Genomic DNA, 27,904 nt, shown 5'->3' with positions numbered 1-27,904 from the left:
ACTCAGAAGTACTTTTCATGAAAAAGATGCAGTTTGCAAATTTACTAAGATTCGAGATTTAAATTTCGGGTGAGATTAGAGCAAACTCGAGTACCGGCTGCCTGCTGGCACTTGTAGTTCCACAAGTGTCAAAGGGCAGACATGCTGGCACCTGTAGTTCCACTGTAAAATACAATAGTTTTATTTGATTTTGCACTTTATTACCCCCGTAACCACAGCCCCGGGCTTCAGACCAAGTCTGGGGATTTGGGGGTCCCCACTTCCCCTGAGATCCCCGGCTGCTTTGGCCACGGAGCCCCGGTAATAGGGTCTCTAGGCTGTGGCATTACAGCCTGCCGTTCTGGGTCCGGTGCTGGTTTTAAATATAGGGGGTACCCTACGCATTTTTTTTCCTCCTATATTTAAAACCAGGACTGGCCCTGCAGCCTGGTGCTGGTTCCTAAATTACGGTGGAACCCTACTCATTTTGTTCCCCGTCATTTTTGGAACCAGGACCGGCTGACAATTCCGGGGCTGGTTATGGCTTTTGGTGGGGGGGGGATCCCACGTCATTTTATTTATAGAGTTTAACCTGTTTTTTACAGGTCTAAGACACAAGCAGCCAGCACATGTCTCACTGATATGTGCAGGCTGCTTGCTCGGGAGAGATTTGCAGAGAGAAAACACTGCAATCTCAGGTGAGTAATCTCATCTTTACTTGCAACTCGGGGGAGATATCCCGATCTGCTTCACCATCGGCCAACTCACTTTCAGCTAAACTCACTTCTTAGTAAATTTGAAAGATGAAAAACTGGAAAATCACCCGAGATTCGGCGATGCAACTCGAGATTAAAAAAACTAAACTCGACCATTCTTGATTCTTAGTAAATTTACCCCCTACAGTCTATCTTCAAATAATGCAAAACAGAAACAATAAGCAGGAGATGAATGAGAATCCACATGTTATAGATAGATTAACTGGACAAGAAGTGCGGTATCTATGTATGATCACATGATAAGAAAGTCACGTGACCCCGGTCATACTCACATGTTGCCTCTGTCACTGGGGCGGTTGTCTGGCTGCAGTTACCGCTAAGTGTCTGTACAGTGACTGTATATTCTCTGCCCGGTAATAACCCTGTCATATTCCATTGTGTCTGTGTAGAATTAGCTTGTTCTGTCTTATTTATGTCTCCTGTTAGACTGACATTATAATAATCCACTTTTGCTGATGGTTTTGTCCATGAGACTCCAATAACATTAACCGACTTGTAATTGGTGAGTGTGATCGAGGCAGCGAGTCCGGGAACTAAAGGGAAATTACACAAAGATATTAGATCAGGGGTTCCCAACCAAGGTCCTCAAGGCACACTAACAGTCCAGGTTTTAAGGATAGCCATAGTTGAGCACAGGTGACTTAATTAGTACCTTAGTTATTTTGATTTAACCATCTGTGCTTAAGCATGGATATCACTAAAACCAGGACTGTTAGGGTGCCTTGAGGACCGAGGTTGGGAATCACTGTATTAGACAGTCACACATACATTCCCCAGCGTTGTGATTAGTATTATATATGTAATATCTCCCATTACTAGCATTTTATTCATCAGTAACTTAGATCTAGAACATGTAATTATCCCCCTCCAGCAGTCAGATTACTAGTAACGTCTCCTCATATAATTAGTCTGAGGCTCATGTACAGCTGGACGTATGTTTATGTTTGTGTAAAATAATCCTTTCTGTGCTGCGTCGTGTCCCCTCCCACTGACAGTATATACATTATTCCTGCAGCTACTATATTACATGCAGCCCCTGCAGTCTGTATACACTACTTACAGTAATATTAGTACTCAGAACGCCGCAGGAAAGCAGAGTCCTGTGTTACATTAATGGGGAAGACAACGGATGTTTGTATTTATTAGTAATTTATGTGCACTTTTATTTTGTATTTCTGCCAGGATTTAATTGTATTTTTCATGCTAAATGTGACTTTTACATTTATTAGTAACAGGGTCCATACATTATTCTCTCAAGTATATAGCACGTCCAAATCCATCCAGTGGAAGGCCCAGACCAGGCTCCCTGGGTCAAAGTTTTGCCCGGATTCACTACGTCGTGAGGTCCGACTGGGACCACAACCACTCCATTAGACATCCCAGACCAATTGCCACCCCTCCAAATCCATCCAGTGGAAGGCCCAGAACAGACTCCCCGGACGATCCTGGGAACGTTTACATTTACTGCTATAAACTCAGGCTCCCCCACCCCCCTTTGCTGTCTCTCACATCAGTTATATCTCTAAGACAGACCATAAGTACAGAGGCAGAGAAAAACTCTGTCCCAACAAGGAACAAACCAGGACAGGACTACAATGATAGGACAGTGGTCGTCCGGTCATTTCTCCCAGAGACAGAGTATTGATGTTACTTCCCACACAAGAAAGAAAGCTTTTACATCACTGCCAATGGCATTATTGGGACAATAGAGCCTGTAACACCAGTAAATTATAAGCTCACTCAGCCTAGGAGAAGAAATAAGGTGCAAGTACATTACTGTAATCACCTTAGACCCTGGGAAGAGGAAAACCATTAACCACTATGGTTGAAACTGAGAATAAAGAACATAAAATTCCTAAAAGGTCCGGATTGACCTCAACATAAATTAAATTTGTATAAGTTCCAGATTGGTCCCAACAAAACACATTTGTTATTACACCTGTCATATATCCTGTCATTGAAGACTCACCTGTCACTGACACCACTGCTAGTATTGACACAGCACATATGGACTTGCATACACTATACGTAACCTCATTACTACAGGAGATACTCTACACCCCATTACCAGCTCAGACAACCCAACCCGGGACACTACCAAGGTAGAGATGGGGAATGGGACGAGGGACAACTACCCTCACTCAGTGAGTGTGTCAGGTTGCGGCCTAAGATCGGCCATAACTCACCTCAGCGCCGGCTTCCCCTGATCTCTAGAGTAGTCAGACGCCAGGTGTGGCGGCGAGTGACGCGCTGAGGATTATACCTGGGGTCTGCTTGGACGTCCATGTGCTCGCTCCGTGATGTAGTTTCTGTGGTTACCGACATGGACGCAGCCATGACAGTCTGTTTTCACCTGACTAACCCTTTACCCAGTGGTAGCATTGGGTGCTGTCAGCTGACAGTGTCCTCCAATGGACTGCTACCTTAGGGTATATAACCGGCCTCTGGACAACAGGAAGTTGCCTGTACAACATTGTTACTTCCAGTGTAAGATTGCTGTTGCAGCGTTCTAAGTTCCAAGCTCCGTTCTCTCTAGTAATGTGCTCCTAGTGTGTTCCGCGGTGTTTTCTGAGTACAATCTATTCAGAGTTATCTCCTCTACTAACTCTGCGTCTAAAGCCACAGCGGGTGTACTTAGTACATTCATCAAGTACCATCTCATGATACCATTCTTTTTTGACAGTGCTGCGTCTAAAGCCACAGCGTATGTACTTAATACATTCATCAAGTACTATCTCGTGATACCAATCTCCTGTGCTAGTTCTGCGTCTGAAGCCGCAATGGGTGTATTTAAGTCCAATCTCATCACATCATCCTCCAGTGCCGGCTCTATGTCTGAAAACCATTTAGTGTGTATTCTATACATCACTTTATTCTAAACCTCCAATATCTATCCCCTATGTTTCCCTGTGATAGTGTTCTTTCATTTGTTACCGCTTATGCCGGATACCTGACCAAAGTGCCGCGATCTGCTTACTGAGTGCAGCTTAAGCCTAAAAGCCGCTTGGTGGGGTACTGGTGAACACCTCCCAGTAAGTTAGACTCCTTGCCTTTGGTCAGGTCTCGCCAACATCCGGTACTTGTGGATGAGGAAGACACTGATCCAGGCCCCTCGCCTCCTGCTCCCTCCTCAAGCTGGATCCACGTCTTCCAACTCCGTGGCAGAGAAACACCCTATGCTGATAGTGACAGAGTGCTTTGGGAGCTCCTACATCAGTTTTCCATTACTGGCATCATTTAACTTTAAGAACTGCGAGTAAATATATGTGTTTTGCACGGCTGTGGGTTACAGCTTTTTATAATTCAGAAGAACATTTATATTATTTTGAACTATTGATGTTACAGTGTTTGATCTTCTCTTTGGCCAAATGTCAGTCAGTGATGCGGCTACGCCAGGAAGATCCTATACACCACAGTCCCCTGACTTACATGTGTGTTATAGCCTTAATTTATCATCATTTATTGTTTTCCATGGTTTTGATTAGTAAATACTTATTTTAATCGGCTACATTTGTCTTGCCTTGTTATTATATCCACGATTACTATCCATTTAACATTGATCAATCATCAAGATCTAGTAAATTACACACCTCACATAATATACACTTAGCGATGGACACACCAAATCCTTTCATTTTAAGGCTAATACCTTACAGAGGAGCAAGTAGGACACCCCTCACCCAGCTGCTGATTATATTTATGTTTTTGCAACAGCTTAGATGCTTGAATAGCGTCTCACAATTTAATGCATACCCCATGCCCATGGTGGATGAACTAGTTCCGAATCTAGTCAATAAACACAATAGATCTGACAAAAGACCTGGAAGAAGCAGTGAGAGACTCACTCCAACTAGCTGGTCAACACAGGGGAGGGACACTCAGGGCTCCTTGCGCTGTTCAACAAAAGTCCATTGCCATTTGCATGGGGGCCAACACTTGGGCACAGAATGAGGCACATTACTCTGGACAGACTACACTCAGCCAGGGGCTTCCAGGTCCGCTTGTGTCTGGTCAGCACCTCTTATCAAATGATGCTACATGTTACTCGTCATACTGGTGTTTCTGTCACAACATGCTAACCTACATGTGTGCCCATAAAAGCACATACATCACATCACATGAACTCTTTGTTATGCAGATCCCCAGACCTTGTTGTCATGATCAGGATTGTACTCACCTGTGCAGGTAGTTACTGACACAGGGTCAGACTCAGTGACATTATCACCAGCTCTTGTATATACCATGAATGTATATGTTTCTCCTGCTGTTAGATTCATTATTGTAGCTGATTCATTTGTCACTATTGTATTATTTATCATTGTAGCTGATGTTTTGACATTTGTCTGGACTCTGTAGGTGTAAGATGCCTGATACTCATTGGGTTTACTCCAGGACAGAGCAACAGAGACCGTGGAAGATGAAGTGTTTATCGGTGGTGTCACCGGCATCGGTTCTATGATGAGAGAAATAACACACAGGATCAGTGAGGACAGACGTAAGGATTTATATACAGATGTGTCCTGCTAAATCTTTGCTCCATACGCCGAGTAGCGCGCCCTGCTAGTCACGCTGTGCTATGGTGTATTGAGTCACATTGTAACTTACTGAAGCGCAGAAAAGCTGGAGAGTGTAATACAATTTTCTGTCCACCAGATGTCGCTTTTCCTAAACTGCACTGCGCATGCATAAGAAAAAGACAATGCAATGTCTGTAGTACCGCCGCTGATTGGCTGACTGAACCTGTCATGTATTGAGAGCTATAACTGAGTGTGTAATAAAGGACTAAATAATTCAGTGTGCGAGTCCTGAGTACACTTTTAAAAAACAAATTATAAATACAACATGTTACTAATCGGTACACAGCCGTAAGTGCCATCACTGCGGCACTGCAGAAAGTGGTGTGCGGCGCTCACACAGTGATGGCATGTCTTAGAATTTAGTATTAATTTAGTATTGGGGTTTGAACAGTGTTGTATAAAACCATCACTGAACTACAAGTCTCAGCCCAGAAAAATGTGTCTCTCAATTACAAACTGACTTTGTGTTCTATGCACAGTCACTACTAGTTAATTTAAAAAAATATGACTAATTGTAGATAAAAGATATGAGAAATACTTACTAGTATACACCCATGCCATAACCGGAAAACTCTGATAGCCCCGGTCTCCGACTGTTACCACAGTAATGGTGTAATTAGTCCCAGATGTCAGGCTCTGAAGGGTGATATTTGTTGTGTTACTTGTGCTGTAAGAATTCCCATAAGTTATATTATATGTTATTACACCTGTCATAGTGACCGGCTGTCCCCAGGATAGTGTGATGCTGTTTACTCCAACTGTGATAAAGGTTATGTTTCCTGGTTGGGTTGGATCTGTATAAAAACATAGAAATACACATAAGTGAGGACATATACAGATCATCTTCAAATAATGCAAAACAGAAACAATAAACTGGAGATCATTGAGAATCCACATGTTATAGAGAGATTAACTGGACAAGAAGTGCGGTATCTATGTATGATCACATGATAAGAAAGTCACATGACCCCGGTCATACTCACATGTTGCCTCTGTCACTGGGGCGGATGTCTGGCTGCAGTTACCGCTAAGTGTCTGTACAGTGACTGTATATTCTCTGCCCGGTAATAACCCTGTCATATTCCATTGTGTCTGTGTAGAATTAGGTTGTGCTGTGATATTTTTGGCTCCTGTTAGACTGATTTGATAACGATCCACTTTTCCGTCTGGTTTTGTCCACGAGACTCCAATAACATTAACCGAGTTGTAATTGGTGAGTGTGATGGGGACAGCGAGTCCGGGCACTAAAGGGAAATCACACAAAGATATTAGATAGTCACACAAACATTCCCCAGCATTGTGATTAGTATTATATATGTAACATCTCCCTATACCAGCATTTTATTCACCAGTAACTTAGATCTAGAACACATAGGTGTCTTTATAATGGGTGCAAGATGCACACGGGCCCCTGGACCCACACCGCACACCCTGCATCCATAGTTAATAAACACTTACCTCTCTGCAGATTCCGATGTGCTGCTCCGCAGAGCCGGACAGGTGCTCCAGTGCAGCAAGAACTCGTTGGGAAAGTGGCAGTGCAAGCGCAGCAGAGATGTCTCAGGAAAATAGGCGTAGGTGTCATTTTCCCGGAGACCCACGCATTCGCAGTAGATTCTGGCATGAAGCTAGAATCTACAGCGCTCAGTGCCCTGACTGAGAGGAGGGGGCCAAATGGAGGCTGCACACGGGCCCGCTTCTCTCATAAAACTGCCTCAATACAGTATAATATGGTGGGTAATACTATACATATAGGGTCATGGAAACTTTAGCAATTGCTACTAACACTGTCACATCACATCTCTGCGCTATTGTCTCTCCTGCTGTAACCTGAGTGCATGCGCTACTGCTTACTCCTGGCCTAAGCCATGCGCATTTCCTGCTGTTACAGAGATAGAACCATCTTGATATGCGTCAGATGCAGTGATTTCTACTAACATTGTGGGGTGTAAAACAAAGGGCTGTCTGCCTGCAACGGTATTCAGACATAAGCAGAGATTAATGAGTCTTACATGTGGTTTTGGATGTCAAATTAATATTTCTATAATCACTAGTAGTGTCCAAATTTCCATAAAGAAATATCACATCCATTCGCAGGCCGGGTGTGATTTTCACACAGTAGTATTGTTTCCAAGATATGAAACATCTTAACAATCGCACATCACAAACACATGATATTTACAGTCATATTGTAGAGAAATAGAAGATATTAATGTAAACACCGCATATCTTAGATAATCATTCCACAGGGAAAGTTATGAAGAAGTATTTGGTTTTAATTTAAATGTAACGAAGCACTATAATGAAGGTCACAGATTTAATTAGCTGGTCAGCCAGTCAGCAATGACATGGTTATGACATTACAAGGGGGGAGCACAGGGGATAAAAAGTTGTGTTCTTTGTTCTGGGTTCAAACTGAGGGATCAATGTCGAGTTAATCTGCATTTCTTGCATGTTAATTTGTAAGCTTTTCCTTTTTATTTTAAATAGTAATACATGTATGTACCTTTGTAATCATTCCCTTTGTTCATTTTTTTTATATCTAAGCATTGTACTCTTTTTGTAAATAAAGTATTAATAGTTTCTTTCATATATATGCTCCAAAACCCAGTCTTGAATAGAATATTACACTGCTAGGGCTACGCTATATCTATTTTTAATTGCTAGAAGCAGGGGGCGTTCAAATTAACTGACTGGAAATTTGAGCCGCTAAGCCTGTGCAAATGTGATATAGGCTACTTTATAACTGTTATTAATTGTTTGAGGCTGGTGGAGACTAAGTAACTGAGTGGGAATCATGTCGCCAAACCTGGGCAATTGTATTATAGAAAACTTATACAAAAGAATACTGCGCTGGTGTATCTCAGTCAAAACACTGTACGTTAATAACCTCAGTTTATTAAAACTAAAAAATGAAATAATAACATACACGAATAAGGATAATAAATTATCTCATACTGTAAATAGTAGCAGCTCGATGAATTCACATGCAACATATAGTCACTAATTACACAATATTGCTACAATGTTCTATCGGATACACAATTTCATATTCCAATAGTAACTTGAGTACTAGCAAACACATACGCAATAGAGCGGTTATAGAAATATATACTGCAAACAGTCAATTTACTTGAATCCAGCACATGAGAATGGTAGTCCCATATACTCAATAGTTAAACAGCCCAGATAACCATAGCTTTTGTCCAACTAATTGAAAAATCTCCTGGATCGCAGTGGATAAAGGGCCTGATTCAGAGCCGAACGCTCTGAGCAGAGTGCTCGCTCTGAATCAGGGCCCTCCTCCATTAAAATGGAGCGTCCTCCTGGACACTTGTATAGCTGTGGGTCACCACCCACAGCATATATGAGCGTCCTAAAAGATGGTTGCGATGGTCGTGACCATCGCGACCATCGGACTTGCGAAGGAGACCCTGCGGTCGGGTCTCCCAGCCACAAGCCCAGGAGTGATTTTGCCTCTATCAGAGCCAAAATCACTCCCACTGACATCACTAGTGATGTCAGTGGGGCTGGCTCCAGACGGTAGGCGTTCCCTTGGGAACGCCTCCGTCTGGCAGGCACGCCCCCGCCACGCCCACCAAAGGGGGTGTGCTGTCAATCAACATCGACAGCACGCCCCCTTTGGTGCGAGACCCCGAGCGATGGAAAGCCTGACGCTCGTTGGGTCTCGCGCATGCGCACGACGGAGCTCCCTCCATCGTGCGCATGCGCAGTGGGGAACATCGACCCGCTTGCGAGCGTACTGCCGCTCGCGAGTGGGTCTGAATGACCCGCAAAGTCAATAGTGGTTAGCTAAAGAATATATGTATATATATCCGGCTGTGAAACAATATACGAATATATATATATATCCAACTTGATAAAGGCCATTGCCGAAACGCGTTGCTGCTGCTCCTGCCTATTGTATCCAGCACAAAGTATTGAGGCACTTTTATCACCTCAGCCTGCTCTGTTTGTCCAAAGGAAGTTGAATCATCCGTCCCTCACAACCTGGTCATGGCCGAGGCTGAAACAGTGTCCGCACTACCAGAGATATCCGGTCAGTGGACCTCACTTGTATGTTATTATTTAATTTTTTGGTTTTAATAAACTGAGGTTATTAACTTACTTGCAGTGTTATGACTGAGCCTGAGACACACCAGCGCAGTATCCTTTTGTAATTTTTGTATTATAATGAGGTTGGCATATCTCTTTTATGCTGCTACAGGGTGCCTTCAACTAATCAGTTCCACAATGGTCTCGGTTATATACTTTTTGCTTTAACTTGCCAATTGTATTATAGAGTGATGAAATCTGTGGATCCTTAATAATCATAGGTGGTGGCAGTTCAAGAAAGTATGTTATCATCTAGATATTCAACTTATGGACCTCCGGGCCCGATTCAGACCCGCTCGCTAGGATGCGTTCGCACGCAGCCTGCCGATGTTTGCATTCTGCGCATGCGTACGAATCGCAGTGCGCGAACCAGTCCGTGCGATTATGGACTGGTGGTGCGAACGCAGGCGTGCCTGAGCGTCTTAACGCTGTTTCAGAGGCGTGCATAATTAAGACGCAGCGTCATAGTACACGTCACATGGCTGAATTACACACTGAAGTGCTCGCAGTGCTTGCGGTAGGGTATGGTCAGCCACAAGTGCTGTGTTTGCTTCCGATGTTACGGATGGTTGCATACACTTCCTGGAGATGACGTGTATAAGTGGGCGTTTTAAGACAGGCTGGTGGGCGTCTGTATACACAGCGCGATCACATGCCAAAACATAGTGGGAGTGCTAATGCCTTACCGTACGATAGCGGATTTGCTTACAAATGCATCTAGTGAGCAGGTCTGAATCGGGCCCTTGGTCCATAGTCAGAGTGCAACCCACATCAGGGATTGTTACTGAAGTCCCCGACAAGGATCCTGGGAACTTTTACATCTACCTCTGAACCCCGTATTGCTGCCTCTCAAATCAGTTAAAGTTCTAATAAACGCCAAAAGAGTGTTGGTTTCAGTTTCCACCATAGTCATATTTAAAATGAGTGCAGGGACTTCTGGTGGGTGGGCCATCCAGCATGGCTGCTTTTTAGACCTGCTTCCTCTTCAACCATTCTCCTTTATTTCTACGTTTACTGGCTCACTGGGCATCCCTCTGTGTACCTTGGGAATCTGGAGCTACTTCCACAGCCTTGGAGTTTAGTTTTGCAAGATGTTGATTGACCAGAATCAGTGGCTTTGCACTTCTCTGTCCAGCAAAGTTGAGGATGATGATTAATGGTCTTCCCATGATCTCGGCAGACTCTCAGAGGGCAAAGGATCACTTTCAAAGAGGTCGCTCACCCTCTCATGCTAATTCTGTAGCCGAATCGGTAGATCTATCCTAACCATGATATCCTAAACTGTCATGATATTTTCAATTGAAAATTTTCAATTGAATTTCTCTTCTGTTGGTATTTATACCCCCCATTTCTCACATGTTAGATTATACTATTGACATACACATGGGTGGGTTATAGACTTCTTTGAATTTAGCTTACACTTAAAGTATTAGCCCTAGATTATATAGTTCCTCCTACACATAGGTTAGAGACCCTTTATCTTTTCTTATTACTAATTGATTTACAATGTGTTATATTTTTTCTGTTTCCCTTTTTGTTATTTGGTTATTTGTCTGGAGCATCCCCCGTCTCCAAAGGTGGATCCTCTAGTCATATGGGTGGAGGAATACGTTGCCTTCCACTATTATTTTTCTGCTGCTAAGAAGTGTTGCTCGTAGCTGGCCCGATGTTCACATTCTGTGCATGCATCGCAGATCAAGAAGCGTTCGCTCGATGCACATAGACAGCCCAGCAGAGTGAGTGAGAGGATAGGCCGTTTCTGGGTGGTAACAGGGGCTGGCCACTAGAAACGGGGGAGTGGAGGTGCGAACGCAGGTGTGCTTGAGCGTCCCAACGCCGTTACAGAGGCATGCATAATTTAAAAGGTAGCGTCATTGTACATGTCACCCAGTGTCGGATTGGGGCATGAAGGGCCCCCCAGGGGATTGCAATAGTAGGGTCCCGCTGAAGGGGTGTAACCATCTGCCAAAGTGGGTGTACCCAGTGAATAGAAAGGCATGGCAATAATATGTGCAAATAGATGAAGAAGGAGTTAACTAGTGATAAACAGCTAAAAAGCCAGAGAAATAGTTGTCATAGCACCAGATTAAGGTTCACATGGGTCTGGAGCTGAAATTTATTAAGGGCCTATTGTGTGCCACTACAAGGGGTGTGACTAGTGATGTGGTAGCGTCACCAGTGCTGTGTGGGTGTGGTCAGAACAGGGTGTGTGGTTGTTCCATGGGGTGTGGCTAGTTCCAAGGGTGCGACTGCAGCCAGCTGTGCTTCAGCTGGCAAGGTCGCATCACATGCGAAAACTCCTCCCTGCTGCTTTCCCCGGCTGATACCCTGGGCCACCAGAAGTGATGCGTGCAGTCTGTGACCACCGACATCCGGGATCGCTACCCAGTATCGCTCCCCCTTAGTTCCCCTCCAAGCACTATTTTGCTGATCTCTGCAAGTGCAGAAATCAGCTTCAGCAGGGAGGACTGATCATCAGTCCCTTCTGACATACACTCCACTACGCTTTGCATATGGGCGAGTGGGAGTGTATGCCTATGGGAGTTTGGGTGTAAACAGGGGGGCGGGATATAGCACAAGTGGGGGAGAGGTAATTTATAGAAATATGATGCTGGAAGAGGGAGGGGGGTAAAATAATAAAAAAAATCTTATTAGTCTAGGAGGAGGAAGGGGGCAAAGAAAAAGGGGGAGGGTTGGTTTACAGAACAGATTTTTTTTACTACTAACGGGGTGTGGGATTTATGTCCACTGTGGGGATCTACTGCCAAAAGGGGGTGAGAAGTTGCTTTAGAATGGCGGCCTATAGACACGGGGGGATGGGGGTGTTGCAAAACACACCCCTAGATATAAATAGATTTTTTTTTTTTAAATAAAATATTTAAATATATTATTAAAAATACATTTTAAACTTGATTGAATAATAGAAAAACCCGACCACTGCTGAACGGTTTTGTGGTGAAATGGTTAAGGGGCCTAATTGTCATATAATATTTGTGGCATATCCCCCGTAAACACCCGCTTTCGTAGAATGCCTGCAAATATTAAGTATCAGCCATATGTGAAAAGTAGGGACAGCAGCAGATATCTCAGACAGAAGCCGCAACCCCCATAGGTGTCTATAACTGTCAGGTTTACCATTCCAGAGTTTGGTCCCAGCAGCTAACACCATCTGAAGATGGCACTAGCCGCTGTAACCTTTGGGCTACAATTTATAAAATTTACTGGAAGAGGATTCCTCACCGCACATGCGCAGTAGCGTGCCGGGGGTCCCGATATAGTAATGAGGTAACTGCTAATGCGATCACATCATTGCTAATACAGTGCAAGGATGGCTCCTTTCAGCCTCCCTGTCCCTGTATGTGTTTATTTTTTATACATTCAGGCGGTAAACAATTTCTTATTACCATGAATAGCAATGATAATAGGTTTTAATTATCAGGTCTAAAACCTGATAATTGATAAATATGTCTCTAAACATTCTCAAAGTGCTAATGTAGGTGTCGGTCGGTATCCTAACACTCCCACTATCCCTAACCCTATTCCTCCCTCCCCAGTGCATAAACTTAACCTCCCCTCCCCGCACCCTAACCCAACCCGTAGTGCCTAATCCTAACCCCGCTACTTACCTTCGGGATGCCAGCGGTCGGGATGCCTGCACCGGGATTCTGACGTGTCGTGATTCCGGCGCTGGCATGATGACCGTCGGCACCCCTATTTTCAGGATACTGAATATATCCCTATTAAAACAATTATAATACAAATCAATATTTCCCAGCATTTGTTTCAAATATATATATATACATAATAATAATAATAACAACAATAAATACAGCAGAATAGGATGTCACAGCATTAAAATGCTGGTAATGGGACGGCATCTCGCACCCCTGGCAGCCCGCTCCAAGCCCAAAAATGCATCATTTTGCTAGGAGCTCTATGGAGCTGCGAGCACTTTTATGCAAATCCGGGCTGCGGTTGTCGTTAAGACTCGCAACAATATATATATATATATATACACATACACACATATAATATAAATATGCATATATACATACAGAGAGGGAGTCTCTGCGTGCTCCTTAGGCGCGCTCCCGAAAAAGGGGATGTATATATATGTGTGTGTGTGTGTGATATGTAACACACATACACATATTTAGATATATCTATGTATATACAGTATATTATATGTTATGTATATAATACACAAGGATGGATCCATTTATTATATTTATAATTTAAAAATATACAAACTGCAGCACCGTCACACTCAGTCACCGGCGCATCACCCAGCCCAGCCTTCCTCTCTGTGTTGTCTCCCCCAGACTGTCCCCTCCCGCTTCCTGGGACCTGCCCTGGTGAAGAGTGAGAGCCTCACGAGATGATGTCATTATCTTGCGAGGCTCTCACTCTTCAACAGGCTCGGGCACGATTCGCTCCGTAGAGGTTCGGCGGCTGTGAGATACACATAGTCCGGTGGCCAAGACATCCCCCCACACACTCCCCCCACCCGAACTGCCGCCCGCGGAGGTTTTAATAAAAGTGATTTTTTTTCTTAAAATAAAAAGGTTAAAAACAAAATGCAATTGGTTACTGCTGTGTTGCAGACCGGGCCTCCTGGCATGGCCGGGCCATCAATACCCTCCCTCTCGGTGCCCCTGTATGTGTATATATATTATACACAAACACACATACATATATATATATATATCTATATACACACCTGTATGTGTATGTGTGATGCAGCTACAGATATAACACTGACCTGTGGAGATGCTTATAGTAATCCTCAGTATGTCCCTTGACTGTTCATCATTCTGTAGGCATTCCCCGGCAGCCCAGTCCAAGCCTGACGTCACCTGGCTGTTTTTTACACTCAAGTGATCGCAGTGCTTGCGGTAGGGTATAGTCAACCTCAAGCGCTGCGTTCGCTTCCGATGATACCCGATGGTTGCATACACTTCCTGGAGATGACGTTCGCTAGTGGGTGTCTTAATACACAAAGTGATCACACGGCAGGACATAGTGGGCGTGCTTATGCCTTGCCTTGCAAACGCCTGCCGTGCCATGACTTTAGTTGAATTTGCATATGCTGGGTGCGAAAGAACGCATCTAGCGATCAGGTCTGAATTAGCTCCATAATTCTCTATCGGGTATAAATTATTTTTTATTGGCTACTTCACTTTTGCCTCAGGTCAAATCAACAGACATAGGAGATATTATAGTTTTTGATCATCCCCCAAAACGATTTTTGTGTTTCCCAGATTACCTTGCCCAATTGTAAGACTTCAAACGTTTTCTTACATCTGTTTCATTTGTAACACAAATTAACAAAATATATGCAGCGGGTACACTGTTACAGAGATTGTTTCTCTTTTACATGGTAGATACTTTATTATAGGTGCCCTAGCATTTGGATATTATCAGGGATCTTGTGATTGTGTTACAAATGAAACAGATATAAGGGTAGACAATAGTTTTATGGACTTTTAGTGAACAATCAAAAATCAACATAATTTTCAAGTATTAAAATCCATAGTGTGGTAATTTATTGAACAATTAATATGTATGTTTAATTGATTACACTACCTTTCAAAAGTTTGGGGTCACTTAGAAATGTCCTTAATTTTGAAAGAAAGCGCTGTTTTTTTCAATGAAGATAACATTAAAATAATCATAAATACACTCTATACATTGCTAATGTGGTAAATGACTGTACTAGCTGCAAACGTCTGGTTTTTAAAGGTATAACTACATAGGTGTATAGAGGCCCATTTCCAGCAACCATCACTCCAGTGTTTTAATGGTACATTGTGTTTGCTAAGCTCGTTAGAAGTCTAATGGCTGATTAGAAAGCCCTTGAAAACCCTTGTGCAATTATGTTGGCACAACTGAAAATGGGTTTGCTCGTTAGAGAAGCTATAAAACTGGCCTTCCTTTTCAGCTAGTTGAGTATCTGGAGAATCACATTTGTGGGTTTGATTATACTCTCCAAATGGCCAGAAAAAGAGAACTTTCATGTGAAACTCGACAGTCTATTCTTGTTCTTAGAAATGAAGGCTATTCCATGCGAGATATTGCCAAGAAACTGAACATTTCCTACAACGGTGTGTACTACTCCCTTCAGAGAACAGCACAAACAGGCTCTAACCAGAGTAGAAAGAGAAGTGGGAGGCCCCGGTGCACAACTGTGCAAGAAGACAAGTACATTAGAGTCTCTAGTTTGAGAAATAGACGCCTCACAAATCCTCAACTGGCAGCTCCATTAAATGGTACCCGCAAAACGCCAGTGTCAACGTCTACAGTGAAGAGGTGACTCCGGGATGCTGGCCTTCTAGGCAGAGTGGCCAAGAAAAAGTCATATCTGAGACTGGCCAATAAAAGGAAAAGATGAATATGGGCAAAAGGACACAGACATTGGACAGAGGAAGATTGGAAAAAAGTGTTATGGACAGACAAATCAAAGTTTGAGGTGTTTGGATCACACAGAAGAACATTTGTGAGACGCAGAACAAGTGAAAAGATGCAGGAAGAGTGCCTGACGCCATCTGTCAAGCATGATGGAGGTAATGTGATGGTATCTGGGGCTGCTTTGGTGCTTGTAAAGTGGGAGATTTGTACAAGGTAAAAGGGATTTTGAATAAGGAAGGCTATCACTCAATTTTGCAACGCCATGCCATACCCTGTGGACAGCGCTTGATTGGAGCCAATTTCCACCTCCAACAGGACAATGACCCAAAGCACACCTCCAAATTATGCAAGAACTATTTAGGGAAGAAGCAGGCAGCTGGTATTCTGTCTGTAATGGAGTGGCCAGCGCAGTCACCAGATCTCAACCCCATTGAGCTGTTGTGGGAGCAGTTTGACCGTATGGTACGCAAGAAGTGCCCATCAAGCCAATCCAACTTGTGGGAGGTGCTTCAGGAAGCGTGGGGTGAAATTGATTACCTCAACAAATTAACAGCTAGAATGCCAAAGGTCTGCAATGCTGTAATTGCTGCAAAAGGAGCATTCTTTGACGAAAGCAAAGTTTGAAGGACAAAATTATTATTTCAAATAAAAATCATTATTCCTAACCTTGCCAATGTCTTGACTATGGGCCTGATTCAGAGCCGCTCGCAATTTGCGGTCGTTCGTTCATGAAAAGGGGGTGGCTATTCAAATGAACCGTTCGCTCTTTGCGGTCTGTTCACACCTCCATGTCTGAACGAGCGAACAAACCCTGCGGCCGCTATTTGGTAAAAAACGCCCCCTGGCCGCTAGCATCATACGTCATGTCCGCTATTTAATAGATTAATCGAGTACATCGAACAGCGTATGAACTGCTCGCTATTCTTGTGGTTGGTTTTTGCTACCACAATATTGCGAGCAGTTTTGACTATAAAACACCCAGGTGACGTGGTCAATGACGCTGCTGTTTTAATTATGCACACCCATAAAACGCCCGTTTTGACCTTTAAGCACGCCTGTGTTCGGATCTCCACTCCCCGTTTTCAAGCACCTTCCCCTGTTACCACCCACATACGCCTCATCCTGTCACTCAAAATAGCAGGCACTCACTATATAGCGAACAAACGATTTCTGTCCGCACTGACTGGTTCGCGCATGCGTATTAAAAACCGAACGCATGCGCAGAAGTTAAAACATCGCTCCGAACGAACGAGCGGCCGCTTACGAGCGGCTCTGAATCATGCCCTATATGTTCTATTCATTTTGCAACTCATTTGATAAATAAAATTCAGTTTTCATGTAAAGCACGAAATTGTCTGGGTGACCCCAAACTTTTGAATGGTAGTGTATATAAGTACCCCTATGTTGTATTTTGTGACGTCATATATTGTATATGTGTTCTTATTAAATAAAATATTAATTAGTGTAACCAGAGCTGCAATGTGCTATTAGTGTTTTTCATATAATTGGATACAATTTTTGACATTTTCTTTTGATATTTGTAGGGTAGAGGTGTTTCTGCGCTGGACAAGATAAATTTACCAGTGATTAGTGAGTGCACCTACTCACTAATCACTGTTAAATTTATCTTAAAGTAAAAAGTTGTATGTTTTAACATACACTATAGAACTGCGCCTGTGTGGATTGTAGTATAAATCACGGTGTCTCTATAAAGTATGATGTAGTGTGATATTTACATAACTTTCGAAAGCAGATAATACTATAATAAAGACAAAACAACCTAAGGGTATATTTTATCTGCTTTTGAAAGTTATGTAAATTAATACAAAAAAAGGCAACAACCTTTCACCAGTATAGATCTGGACTATCATTTCCTTTTCTTTTATATACTTGTGAAGTAGCTACATCATACTTTATAGAGACACCGTGATTTATACTACAATCCACACAAGCGCATGGTGTATGTTAAAACATACAACTTTTTACTTTACGATTAAGCAGTGAGAACAAGGGATTCTCTCTTTAGAACTTTGCTGCCCCACCAGATAAATTAAGTAGCATTCGAGTGAGCTCCAGGCAGAAAATTCTCTTTTGCCATACCGGTAAATGTATCTTGTCCAGCTCAGAAACACCTCTCTTTTCCTTTTCAAACGTGTTCTGTCATGCCCCTGGACTAATTTCTTTTATGACAACATAGAACACTGGGATAATACAATTATTTTCTGGGAAACGTCTGGAGCGTTGATGAGGGGTCACATCATAGGTTATGTTGCGAAATTGAAAAGGCATAACATTAGAAAATATCAGTTGCTGTAAGAGGCTGCATCACGTAGTTTCCGTGATTATATCAACAGTCCTTCTGATTTAACCTTAGAACAATATTTACAAAACAAAACGTTATTAGAGTCGTTTTCAACATCTCAAGCAAGTCAGCGATTGGATTACACAAGACACTACTATTACAGATGGGACAATAGGGCAGGCAAATTGCTCTCTATGATGTCAAAGCCTTGGATAAAACATTGGTTTATTTCTACAATTAAGGATCCGACCTCTAGTACAACCCTTCCTAAGACTACTGAAATTTTATCGCAGTTTAGTCAGTTTTACACTGACTTGTATGCTGCAAAAAATATTGATACGACTTTGCACGCTAGATTATTGGAGGACTCAAATATCCCTAAGCTTACTCAGGCTCACAAGGACCTTTTGTCGGCAGATATAGCAGAATAGGAATAGGAACTGGTATTGAAAAACGTACCACCGCATAAATCTCCCTGCCCTGATGGTTATACTGGGGTATACTTTAAGCTACTCCAGAGAGAAATCACCCTGACCTTACTTGAGCTATATGGTAAACTCTTTAGTGATAACCCTGCATATCCCTCATTCACTAATGCCCATACAACTCTGATTCTTAAACCAGGCAAGGATCCGACTTTGGAAGATGCATATAGATCCATTTCTCTATTAAATAATGACTAAGTTATTTTCTGAATTTATGCCCAGTAGGTTTCAATACATACCCCCTGCCCTGATAACTCATCATCAGGTGGGTTTTGTTCGAGGTCATCAGTCAGTGAAGGCGATACAAACTGCCCTTGCGGCTGTGATTGCTGCCTTCCACCCAGGGGCGTAACTAGACCTAGGGGGGCCCTTTAGCAACATTTTCACGGCCCTCCCATCTGCACTCCTCCCCTCTCTTCGACTTACCTCTGGTGGTTGCATCCTCCAGCTGTATGCTGCGCAGGGCAGGCACACTCCCAGTCAGCTTTATCTCTCCTCACTGGATGATGCTGGGAGGTGGCGGCTCACTGCTGGGGGATGCGGCCACGGCTGGCCTGGCACCGTAGGTGCAGGGGGAGGGTCAGACCCCGGAGGCAGTCCGGGCCCCATAGCAGCCGCACCCCCTACACCTATGCAAGGCCGGATTATAGACAGGATGACAGGGGCGGTTGTCCCGGAGCCTCCACACATAGGAGGCCCCCATACACTGTGCACTATACATTTCTTTTTGCAAGTTTCAATGAGAACAGTGCTGCTGTTGGTGGAGGCGTGGCTTCAGTGCAGAGCGTGGAAGCTACGTGCTGCGTGACAATCACAATCTCACTCAGCCTCAGCCACGCTCTGGACTCCTGCTGACAGTCTGCCTTCACACTGCGGAGCCCTGCAGTATTCCGCCGCCCCCCTGTTAGTATGTGCCTGTCAGAGCCCGGTGGTCATAGGGGGCCCGGCACCCACTGCCACTTGTCTGCCACGTGGGGAGATGATTCACGGGGTGGATTGCCCCTCCAGGAGCATGGGCCGATGGGCCGGCTCAGAAGCACCCTGGACGGGCCAAGGCCATGACAATGGGTGGGCAAGCTGGGCCAGGGGTGCATCCGCGGGCTGATGATAGCGGGAGGGGCAAGCAGATTCCAGGGCGTAGACAACCTGCCTGCGATCTTCCGTTTGAGTCAGCAGAATTGCTGATTGGAGCTGAGCTGCGGCTGTGTTAACTGCCAGGTATGAGTCAAAAACACAGCGTGCAGCCACGCGGCTCAGTCTCTTAGCTGTAGCAGAAGTGTTCCTTGGCTGACTCTGCCTCCTCCGGCTCCTTCACATTTGGCACAACTGAGAGAGTTGCACTGTACAGTCAAAGAAACCCCCTCTCTTACCTCCCGGTTGGAGGGTGGGCTGCCACTGGAGACACCAGGGCTAGTATTATTGGGCTTATATTGTCAGACATTCCTGTAACACACAGATTGGAATTTGGCTCCAACCCTCTGCTTCTCACAGCTGCCATTATTTATATGGCGCCACAAAGAGGTTCCATCAATATCTGAATGAACGGCGTGAGTGTGGTAGACCCTTTTGTGTATATATATATATATATATATATATTCAACTTTTATCGATAGGGGCCCCCACGCGTTTGTTGCCCAGGGGCCCCCACAGACCTTAATTCGGCCCTGCACCTACGCTAGTTACACCAGTGCTCCACCCTTCGAATCTTGACTGTATGCTGTTGAGCTTAGACACTCACATGGCATTCGACACTGTAGAATGGCCCCATTTGTTTCAGGTTCTTGAGAAATGCGACTTTGACCCTTCATTTATATGACTTATTTGCTATTTTTATTCCTTTACCACCGAGGGCCATATTCTATTTGGGCCATATTCAATTTGATGTCATTTTCGCCTATTGTCATTATCCCCGTATTCAATTACATTGACTTTTTGCCGTTGTGAAAAGTCAATGTAAAAAAAAGGGATAATTTTCCGCCAGCCTTTAGAAGGCGCAAAAAAGTGCAGAATTGGGGTTGAGGGGGAGGGGCAAAAAAATAGCCTGCACCCCTGGGAATGACCCCTAAAAGTAATTTATGTAAAAAAAAGTAAAAAAAAAATAGGGACACCCCAAAAAATTAACTTTAATTTTGGGGGTAAAAATAAATAAATTAGGGAATACACTTTTAAAACAGCAATAATAAATGCAGAGGGGTTCCCTTATATGCGGCAGGTGTTGTCTTCATTGCGGAAAGTAGCGGCAAGCGCATTTTTGAAGAATTTTTAAAAATCATTTTAGGCACTTAAAAAATGCTTGCACCCATTTTCATGTACCCCAAATTTGATGGGCATAAGTATTTCCCCCCCCTAAAATTGCTAAATGCTCTTCTGCATCACCTTCTTCAAAGCCACATTTATGCACCTTGCACGACTATTTAAAAACCAGACTTCTCTTCTGCATGCAAAACGGGGGTACCCATAGTGATCCCCCATGTCTGGACATCTTTAGGGGGGTCCCAAGATGATTTCCCGAAAATCCCCTTTTTTTTTGGACGATCCAAGTTTTGCCAGGTCACGTTTTCGCATCCTTTTAAATTGAATACGGGGTATATCGGGCACGTGCGCGATACTTTTCCGCCTGGAAAACAGGCAAAGGAGGCGAAAAGACCAGCAGGCGAAAAGTCTGGACTTTTCACCTCAAATTGAATACGGGCCCATATCTTTATCGTTAACGTCTCACATGGTTTTCCCTTTGAACTATTTCCCTTTTCATAACACCAAAACTACACCCTCCATCCTGTTTTTTTCATCACTTCTTACAACTGAGAAATGGATTGAAAGATAGAATATTCTGATACATCGGAGATTATGACCACTAGGGGTTAAAGGGAGATCCAACCCCTAATTAGACTCAATTCAGAGCGCCATAAAAAACCCTAGACAACGGATGTAACAATAATTGTCCCTGACGAAGCCCGACTGGGAGAAATGCGTAGGGAAACACCCAACACATCCTGCACTCATTGCTGAACCCGGAATAAGCAGCATACACCGGGACATCGTGAAAGCTCAGCTCTGCACGCACAAGCTCTGCCGGCAGGGCTGACTAGTGTACGCATGCAGCCCGGACCCCGTACATGCACCACTACCCAGAGACGGAACCCCTGCCAGCACACAAGACTGAGCACTAATCAGCACACACACAGCAGGAGCATCAACAACAGGGCTCCGACCCCCACTCGCACCGTAACAGACTATCGGTTCCTGCTCACACCGGCTCACAGGAAGAGGTAAGTGGTGCGCGCACTTTAAGGACTTACCTTTTTTTCTGACAACACATTATTTTCTGCATTTGTGCATTATATGGACTATGTACATTTTTAAGTAGATTCTTCATTGACTATTAAGCACATCTTTGATACGAAAAACAACGGTTATAAGGCAGCAGATTGTGTATACTTAATACAAGCTGGGAACAAACATTAACCTTCCTCTACTATATATACATATTGCTGGACAGTTTTCTAAGTCTTATTTTTTATTTTTAGTTCTATTTTGAATTTTTATCTACTTTTTCATTTTTAATATTCTATTCTCTAGATATATTGCACAAGGAATCGTTCTATCATAAATATTGTTTTTAATGTGTGTATATATACATTGATTCTGCTGAAAAAAAAACGTATATTTATCTACAATACATTTGGATCTTACTATCAGAACTGCATGAATTTTACTCACAATTTGTCAATAGGTTTCACATACAGTACATATGCTTAAACATACTATCCATTCACACTCCTTTCCCCCCTCTTTATTTAGTGTGCGTCCTTTAAGACCAACCCACTTATTTTTGTAAAAAATAGTATTTAACCGCCTTAGACCTGGAAGAAGCAGTGTGAGACTCACTCCGGCCAGCTGGTTATAACAGGGGACGGACACTCAGGGCTCCTTGCGCTGGTCAACAACAGTCCATTGCCATTTGCATGGGGGCCAACAACACTGAGGCACATTACCCTGGACAGACTGCACTCAGCCAGGAGCTTCCAGGTCCTCCTGTGTCTGGCCAGCACCTCTCATCAAATGATGCTACATGTTACTCGTCATGCTGGTGTCACAACATGGTAACCAACACGTGCGCCCATAAAAGCAAATGCATCCCATCACATGAACTATTTGTTATGCAGATTCCCAGATCTTGTTTTCATGTTCAGGATTGTACTCACATGTGCAGGTAGTTACTGACACATTGTCAGACTCAGTGACATTATCACCAGCTCTTGTATATACCATGAATGTATATGTTTCTCCTGGTGTTAGATTCATTATTGTAGCGGATTCATTTGTCACTATTGTATTATTTATCATTGTAGCTGATGATGTGACATTTGTCTGGACTCTGTAGGTGTAAGATGCCTGATACTCATTGGGTTTACTCCAGGACAGAGACACAGAGACCGTGGAAGATGAAGTGTTTATCAGTGATGTCACCGGCATCGGTTCTATGATGAGAGAAATAACACACAGGATCAGTGAGGACAGAGGTTACAGTAAGGAGATATATATACATCTAATATTACTTTTACATCTACTCTGAGAACTAATTTCCACATCTATGATACAGCTTATGTAACTGACTGCTAGTAGCTAAAAGGTATGAGAAATACTTACTAGTGTACACAGATGCGCTAACAGGTAAACTCTGATACTTGCAGCCTCCGACTGTTACCACAGTAATGGTGTAATTAGTCCCAGATGTCAGGCTCTGAAGGGTGATATTTGTTGTGTTACTTGATACAGTCCAAGTGCTGGAAGAATTCCCATAAGTTATATTATATGACTTTATTACACCTGTCATAGTGACTGGCTCTCCCCAAGATAGTGTGATGTTGTTTACTCCAACTGTGATAAAGGTTATGTTTCCTGGTTGTGTTGGATCTGTGTAAAAACATAGAAATATACATAAGTGAGGACATCAGCTGGGGCTGATTCTCAGTTGGTAGCAAAGCAGAATAACAAAAGTATCTTTACACCTGGACAAATCATGCTGTAATGTAAGTGGTACAAATACATTTATTTATAGTGCATGCAGGGTAATTACTGGCTGCTTTTACTTATAGAGCCTGATACAGAGATGGGTGCAGTAGTTACAGCCATTGTGTCTTAGTACATAGAGGCTGTGATAAAATATGATAACACCACAGGAGGCATCTTGTGTAAATAGTCACCTCCTGTCAGCTTCTCTGATCAGCTGCTGTGTCCCAAGACATAGCATGGGATCATCTGTGTGACCATCAGCTATCTGAGTAACCCTTAGGTCGGTATGTTTATGCTGCCTGGGCCAGTGACGCTGAGTACAAGGACGCAGCCACTGGCCTCAGCACGCCCAGAAAATGGGGCAGACACCCCCCTGTATTATGAGATGCCGGCAGTCACTCACCAGGATGCAGCCTGTGCTGCTGAGGTAGTTGGTGTCACACCTAGGATGAATATTGCTGTGATATTTGGTATGTTCCACTCAGCCAAAGATGTGTCAGGTCTCTGTCATGTCTCCCTTGGCAGGTCATATATAACATGGCTGTGGAATTGTCTAATTGGACTTTTATTATCCGTCCTCACAACAGAGACTGAGCCCAATCACAATTGCCCTGTCATGTACTGAAGGATACATAGTGTGGATGGTGACTGGTACATGTGGAGAGACTAATACCCAGCACAGAGGTGCGGAGTCTAATAGAATAAGTAAACATCTTAGGAAGCAGGAACGCTGGAGCTAGGAATGAGATCTAATACTCTAACACTTGTCTGTGCTCAGAGTTTCCCATTCATAGGGAGGTGATTTGAATTTGGCACCGAACGCGATGTCACATTTGGCGTGCTATTCACATTTACATTTTAATCAGGTCAGCACATGCTCCTATAGAAGCCTTGGCTGCCTTCACTACACAGTGGGGGGAAAAAGGAGGTAGAAGGAACCAGCCACTTGCATGGCATTGCAGCTGGTGGCGCCCCCAGAGACCAAGCTGCTGTGGGGACATGCCAGCCCAGTGGAGACCAGCACTGCTGGACCCAGTAAGTGAGCTCAGGGCTCCGATGCAATGCAACATTACCATCCCTTCTAAAGGTGGTCACCGAACACCCCAAAAATAGTTTTTTGGGAAACTTCTCGTGAAACTCGCATAGAAGCTTTGGAGCATAGACAGGTGATGCCTTAACTCAACAGTGCTCCTCGGGGGCAACCTCCTTTCAATCAACCAGATATTGGACAGATCTTCAAGAAATTCTGGAATCCAAGATCTACTTTTGCTCATACTCCTCTTGATGATCAGCTGATATGGAGGATGGTGGGTTGCAAGGCTTGGAATATCAGTTAATAACCAAATGTTTGAGGAGAGAGACATGGAATACATTAGGTATTCTGAGTGTATCTGGAAGTTTCAATCAAAAAATCACTGGGTTATTTATCTGAAGAACTTGGAAAAGACCGATATATCTTGGAACGAGTAACCATAACTGATTTAATGAGCCATTCGCAGTTTCACTGTGCACTTTTAATTGCAGGTGTCGAGTTAAAAGCCAAACTTTATCACCGGTTTTTAGTAGCAGAGCTTTCCTCCTCTTCCTGTCAGAGAAGAACTTGTACCTAGCAGAGGCTTTATTTAAATTATATTTTACTTCATTCCAAATAAAACGTTTCACAGTACCATGAATGGCTGGTAGAGATACTGACTGGCAAGTTGGTAGTTAAGACAATCTAGGATGAAAGCTATATAGAATACAGAATGTATAATGTCCAGAGGTCTTATGGTAGAGGTTGTTATGAGCAAATTCAGCCCATGGCAACAAGGAGACCCAGTCATCTTGGTTTGGTGGAAATGTAAATTCTATTGAGTTTCTCCAGATACTGATTTACTCATTCCATTTTACCACTGCTCTGGGGGTGGTAAGCCAAAGAGAAACTCAGGTTGATGTTAAAGCATTTATACAGCACACTCCAGAATTTTGAGGTAAACTGTACCCATCGGTCAGAAACAAACCCATGCTGCCTTACATTTATTTTACATACTTCTCAACCAACCTTGGAGCTGAGGGAAAACCCTTTAGCGGAATGAAATGAGCAGATTTAGTGAATCTATCCAACACAAACTAGACTGTATTAAAACCTTGATAGGAAGTTAGCCTAGCCATGAGCCTATCTTTAAGTTAGACATAGAAAATACATCCGAGAAATCGGATAGCAAGGAGCCACACTGTGACACAATATTAAATAGTCGTGTAAGGCGTCTCACCAAACAGAAATTCATAACACCAATGCAGGCTTCAGAAAGAATATCAAATAAGTGAATAAGCACATAATCACATAAAAAACTGAAATATCAACAGCACACAAAGATAAATGTATAGAATGACTATGAGAGATCTTGAGTCATTTAATCTGGAACAGCTGGGGATAAATCCTCCGCCGATATGTCCCTCTCCAAGGCCTCCTCATCCAAATAGGCAGCAGCGTCAGGGGCGTTCATGAAATCTTTGAAGGAGTCCCCATCAAAGTGACGTAGCCTTGTCAGCAACAGGAAAGCAAATTTTCATTTATCTTTAACAAGATGAGAACATAGTGGAGCAAATTCTTTACGTGCTCATGTTACTTCAGGAGAATAATCCTGAAATAGGAAAAAAATAAGAGTTATGGTATAACATACCTTCGTTAACTCTTTTTGTTCGGGTCTGCCTCATCTATCTTTCATTTTTCATCGGGATAGAGCGGTACTTTGGGCCTGATTCAGAGCCACTCGTAAGTGGCCACTCGTTCGTTCCGAGCGATGTTTGCCCAACTGCGCATGCGTACGGATCATAATACGCATGCACGAACCAGTCAGTGCGGCCGAAAATCGTTTGTTCGCTAAATAGCGAATGCCTGCTATTTTGAGTGACAGGAGGAGGCGTATGTGGGTGGTAACAGGGGAAGGTGCTTGAAAACGGGGAGTGCAGATCCGACCGCAGGCGTGCTTAAAGGTCAAAACGGGCGTTTTATGGGTGTGCATAATTAATACAGCAGCGTCATTGACCACGTCACTGGGTTATTTTATAGTCAGAACTGCTCGCAAGATTGTGGTAGGAAAAACCAACCACAAGAATAGCGAGCAGTTCATACGCTGGTCGATGTACTCGATTAATCTAATAAATAGAGGACATGACGTAGGATGCGAGCGGCCAGGGGGCGTATTTATCCAAAAACCGACCGCATGTTTTGTTCGCTCGTTCAGACATGGAGGCGTCAACAGACCGCAAAGAGCGAACGGTTCATTTGAATAGCCACCCCCTTTTCCTGAACGACCGTCCGCAAATAGCGTCCGGCTCTGAATCAGGCCCTTTGTACTAAGGCGGGATACCTTCCAAAAGTGGTATCCAGGTTCCATATGAATGAAGAAATTGTGGTCTCAGCTTTTCAGAATACAAGCTTCTCGGTAGGTGAGTCTTCCTTGGATGTTGTCCGTGCACTACGAATTTATGTGGATAGCACATAAACATGAGGAAGTCTGATTCCCTTTTTGTACTGTATGACTGTCATAAGCGTGGCTGTCCAGCCAATAAGCAGACGCTGGCCAGATGGATTCGGATGGCAATTTCTTAGGCATACACACAGGCTAGTCTGGTGGTGCCGGACTCAGTAATGGCGCATTGTACACGGTCAGTGGGTGGCCCGCCGGGCGCCTCTGCTGAACAATTGTGCAGGGCAGACACATGGTCTTCCGTCCATACTTTTGTCAAGTTCTACGTATGTGACACTTTTGCCTCTCAGGATGCCTCCTTCGGGCGTAGGATTCTCCTCTCTTCCGAGACACAGGATGGAGCCCTTAGAGGTTATTGCTTTGGGATATCCCCAACGTATTGGCTGTGGACCCCATGGACCCCGAAGAAGAAAATAAGAGTTATGGTATAACATACCTTCAACATACCTTCATTAACTCTTTTTCTTCGAGGTCCATGGGGTCTACAGGACACCCCCCCTAATGCACCTGTGGTTTTGGGTATCTCTATAAATTTCCCTCCTCTATGAGATATTAGTCTAGAGAACACGGGTTCTTCTTTCTTGTCTTTTTTCTGCGACTGCTTGAGCTTGGTAACACACTGGCTACCTATGGCCGGGGGCGGGGTATATGAGTGGAGGACCTGCTGCATCCTGAGAGCAGAGAGCTCCTTTAACTGTTTGTTGACTGGATCATATACCCCAACGTATTGGCAGTGGACCCCATGGATCCCGAAGAAGAAATCGGGAATCAT

The 27,904-nt window shown here is 43.7% G+C and overlaps 1 protein-coding gene across 1 annotated transcript in view; it reads right to left on the bottom strand.

Annotated features, from left to right (window-relative positions):
- The window catches only part of LOC148539149 (receptor-type tyrosine-protein phosphatase eta-like), a 294,391-nt gene extending 266,487 nt beyond the window's left edge, over positions 1-27,904 (bottom strand). Inside the window, exons 1-7 of the mRNA XM_088451820.1 lie at positions 27,640-27,904; positions 23,294-23,560; positions 22,849-23,124; positions 6,316-6,576; positions 5,875-6,126; positions 4,933-5,208; positions 1,028-1,288 (exon numbers count right to left, since the gene is read on the bottom strand). Of these exons, the coding sequence (XP_088307946.1) occupies positions 1,028-1,288; positions 4,933-5,208; positions 5,875-6,126; positions 6,316-6,576; positions 22,849-23,124; positions 23,294-23,560; positions 27,640-27,904 (1,858 nt within the window). The remainder of the gene's footprint in view (positions 1-1,027; positions 1,289-4,932; positions 5,209-5,874; positions 6,127-6,315; positions 6,577-22,848; positions 23,125-23,293; positions 23,561-27,639) is intronic.

The sequence above is a fragment of the Taudactylus pleione genome, unplaced genomic scaffold (assembly GCF_031769625.1).
Source record: "Taudactylus pleione unplaced genomic scaffold, aTauple2 ptg000027l, whole genome shotgun sequence".
NCBI classification, from domain to species: domain Eukaryota; kingdom Metazoa; phylum Chordata; class Amphibia; order Anura; family Myobatrachidae; genus Taudactylus; species Taudactylus pleione.
The sequence above is the reverse complement of the archived record's forward strand: the minus strand, read 5'-3'. Positions and strand labels throughout refer to the sequence as shown.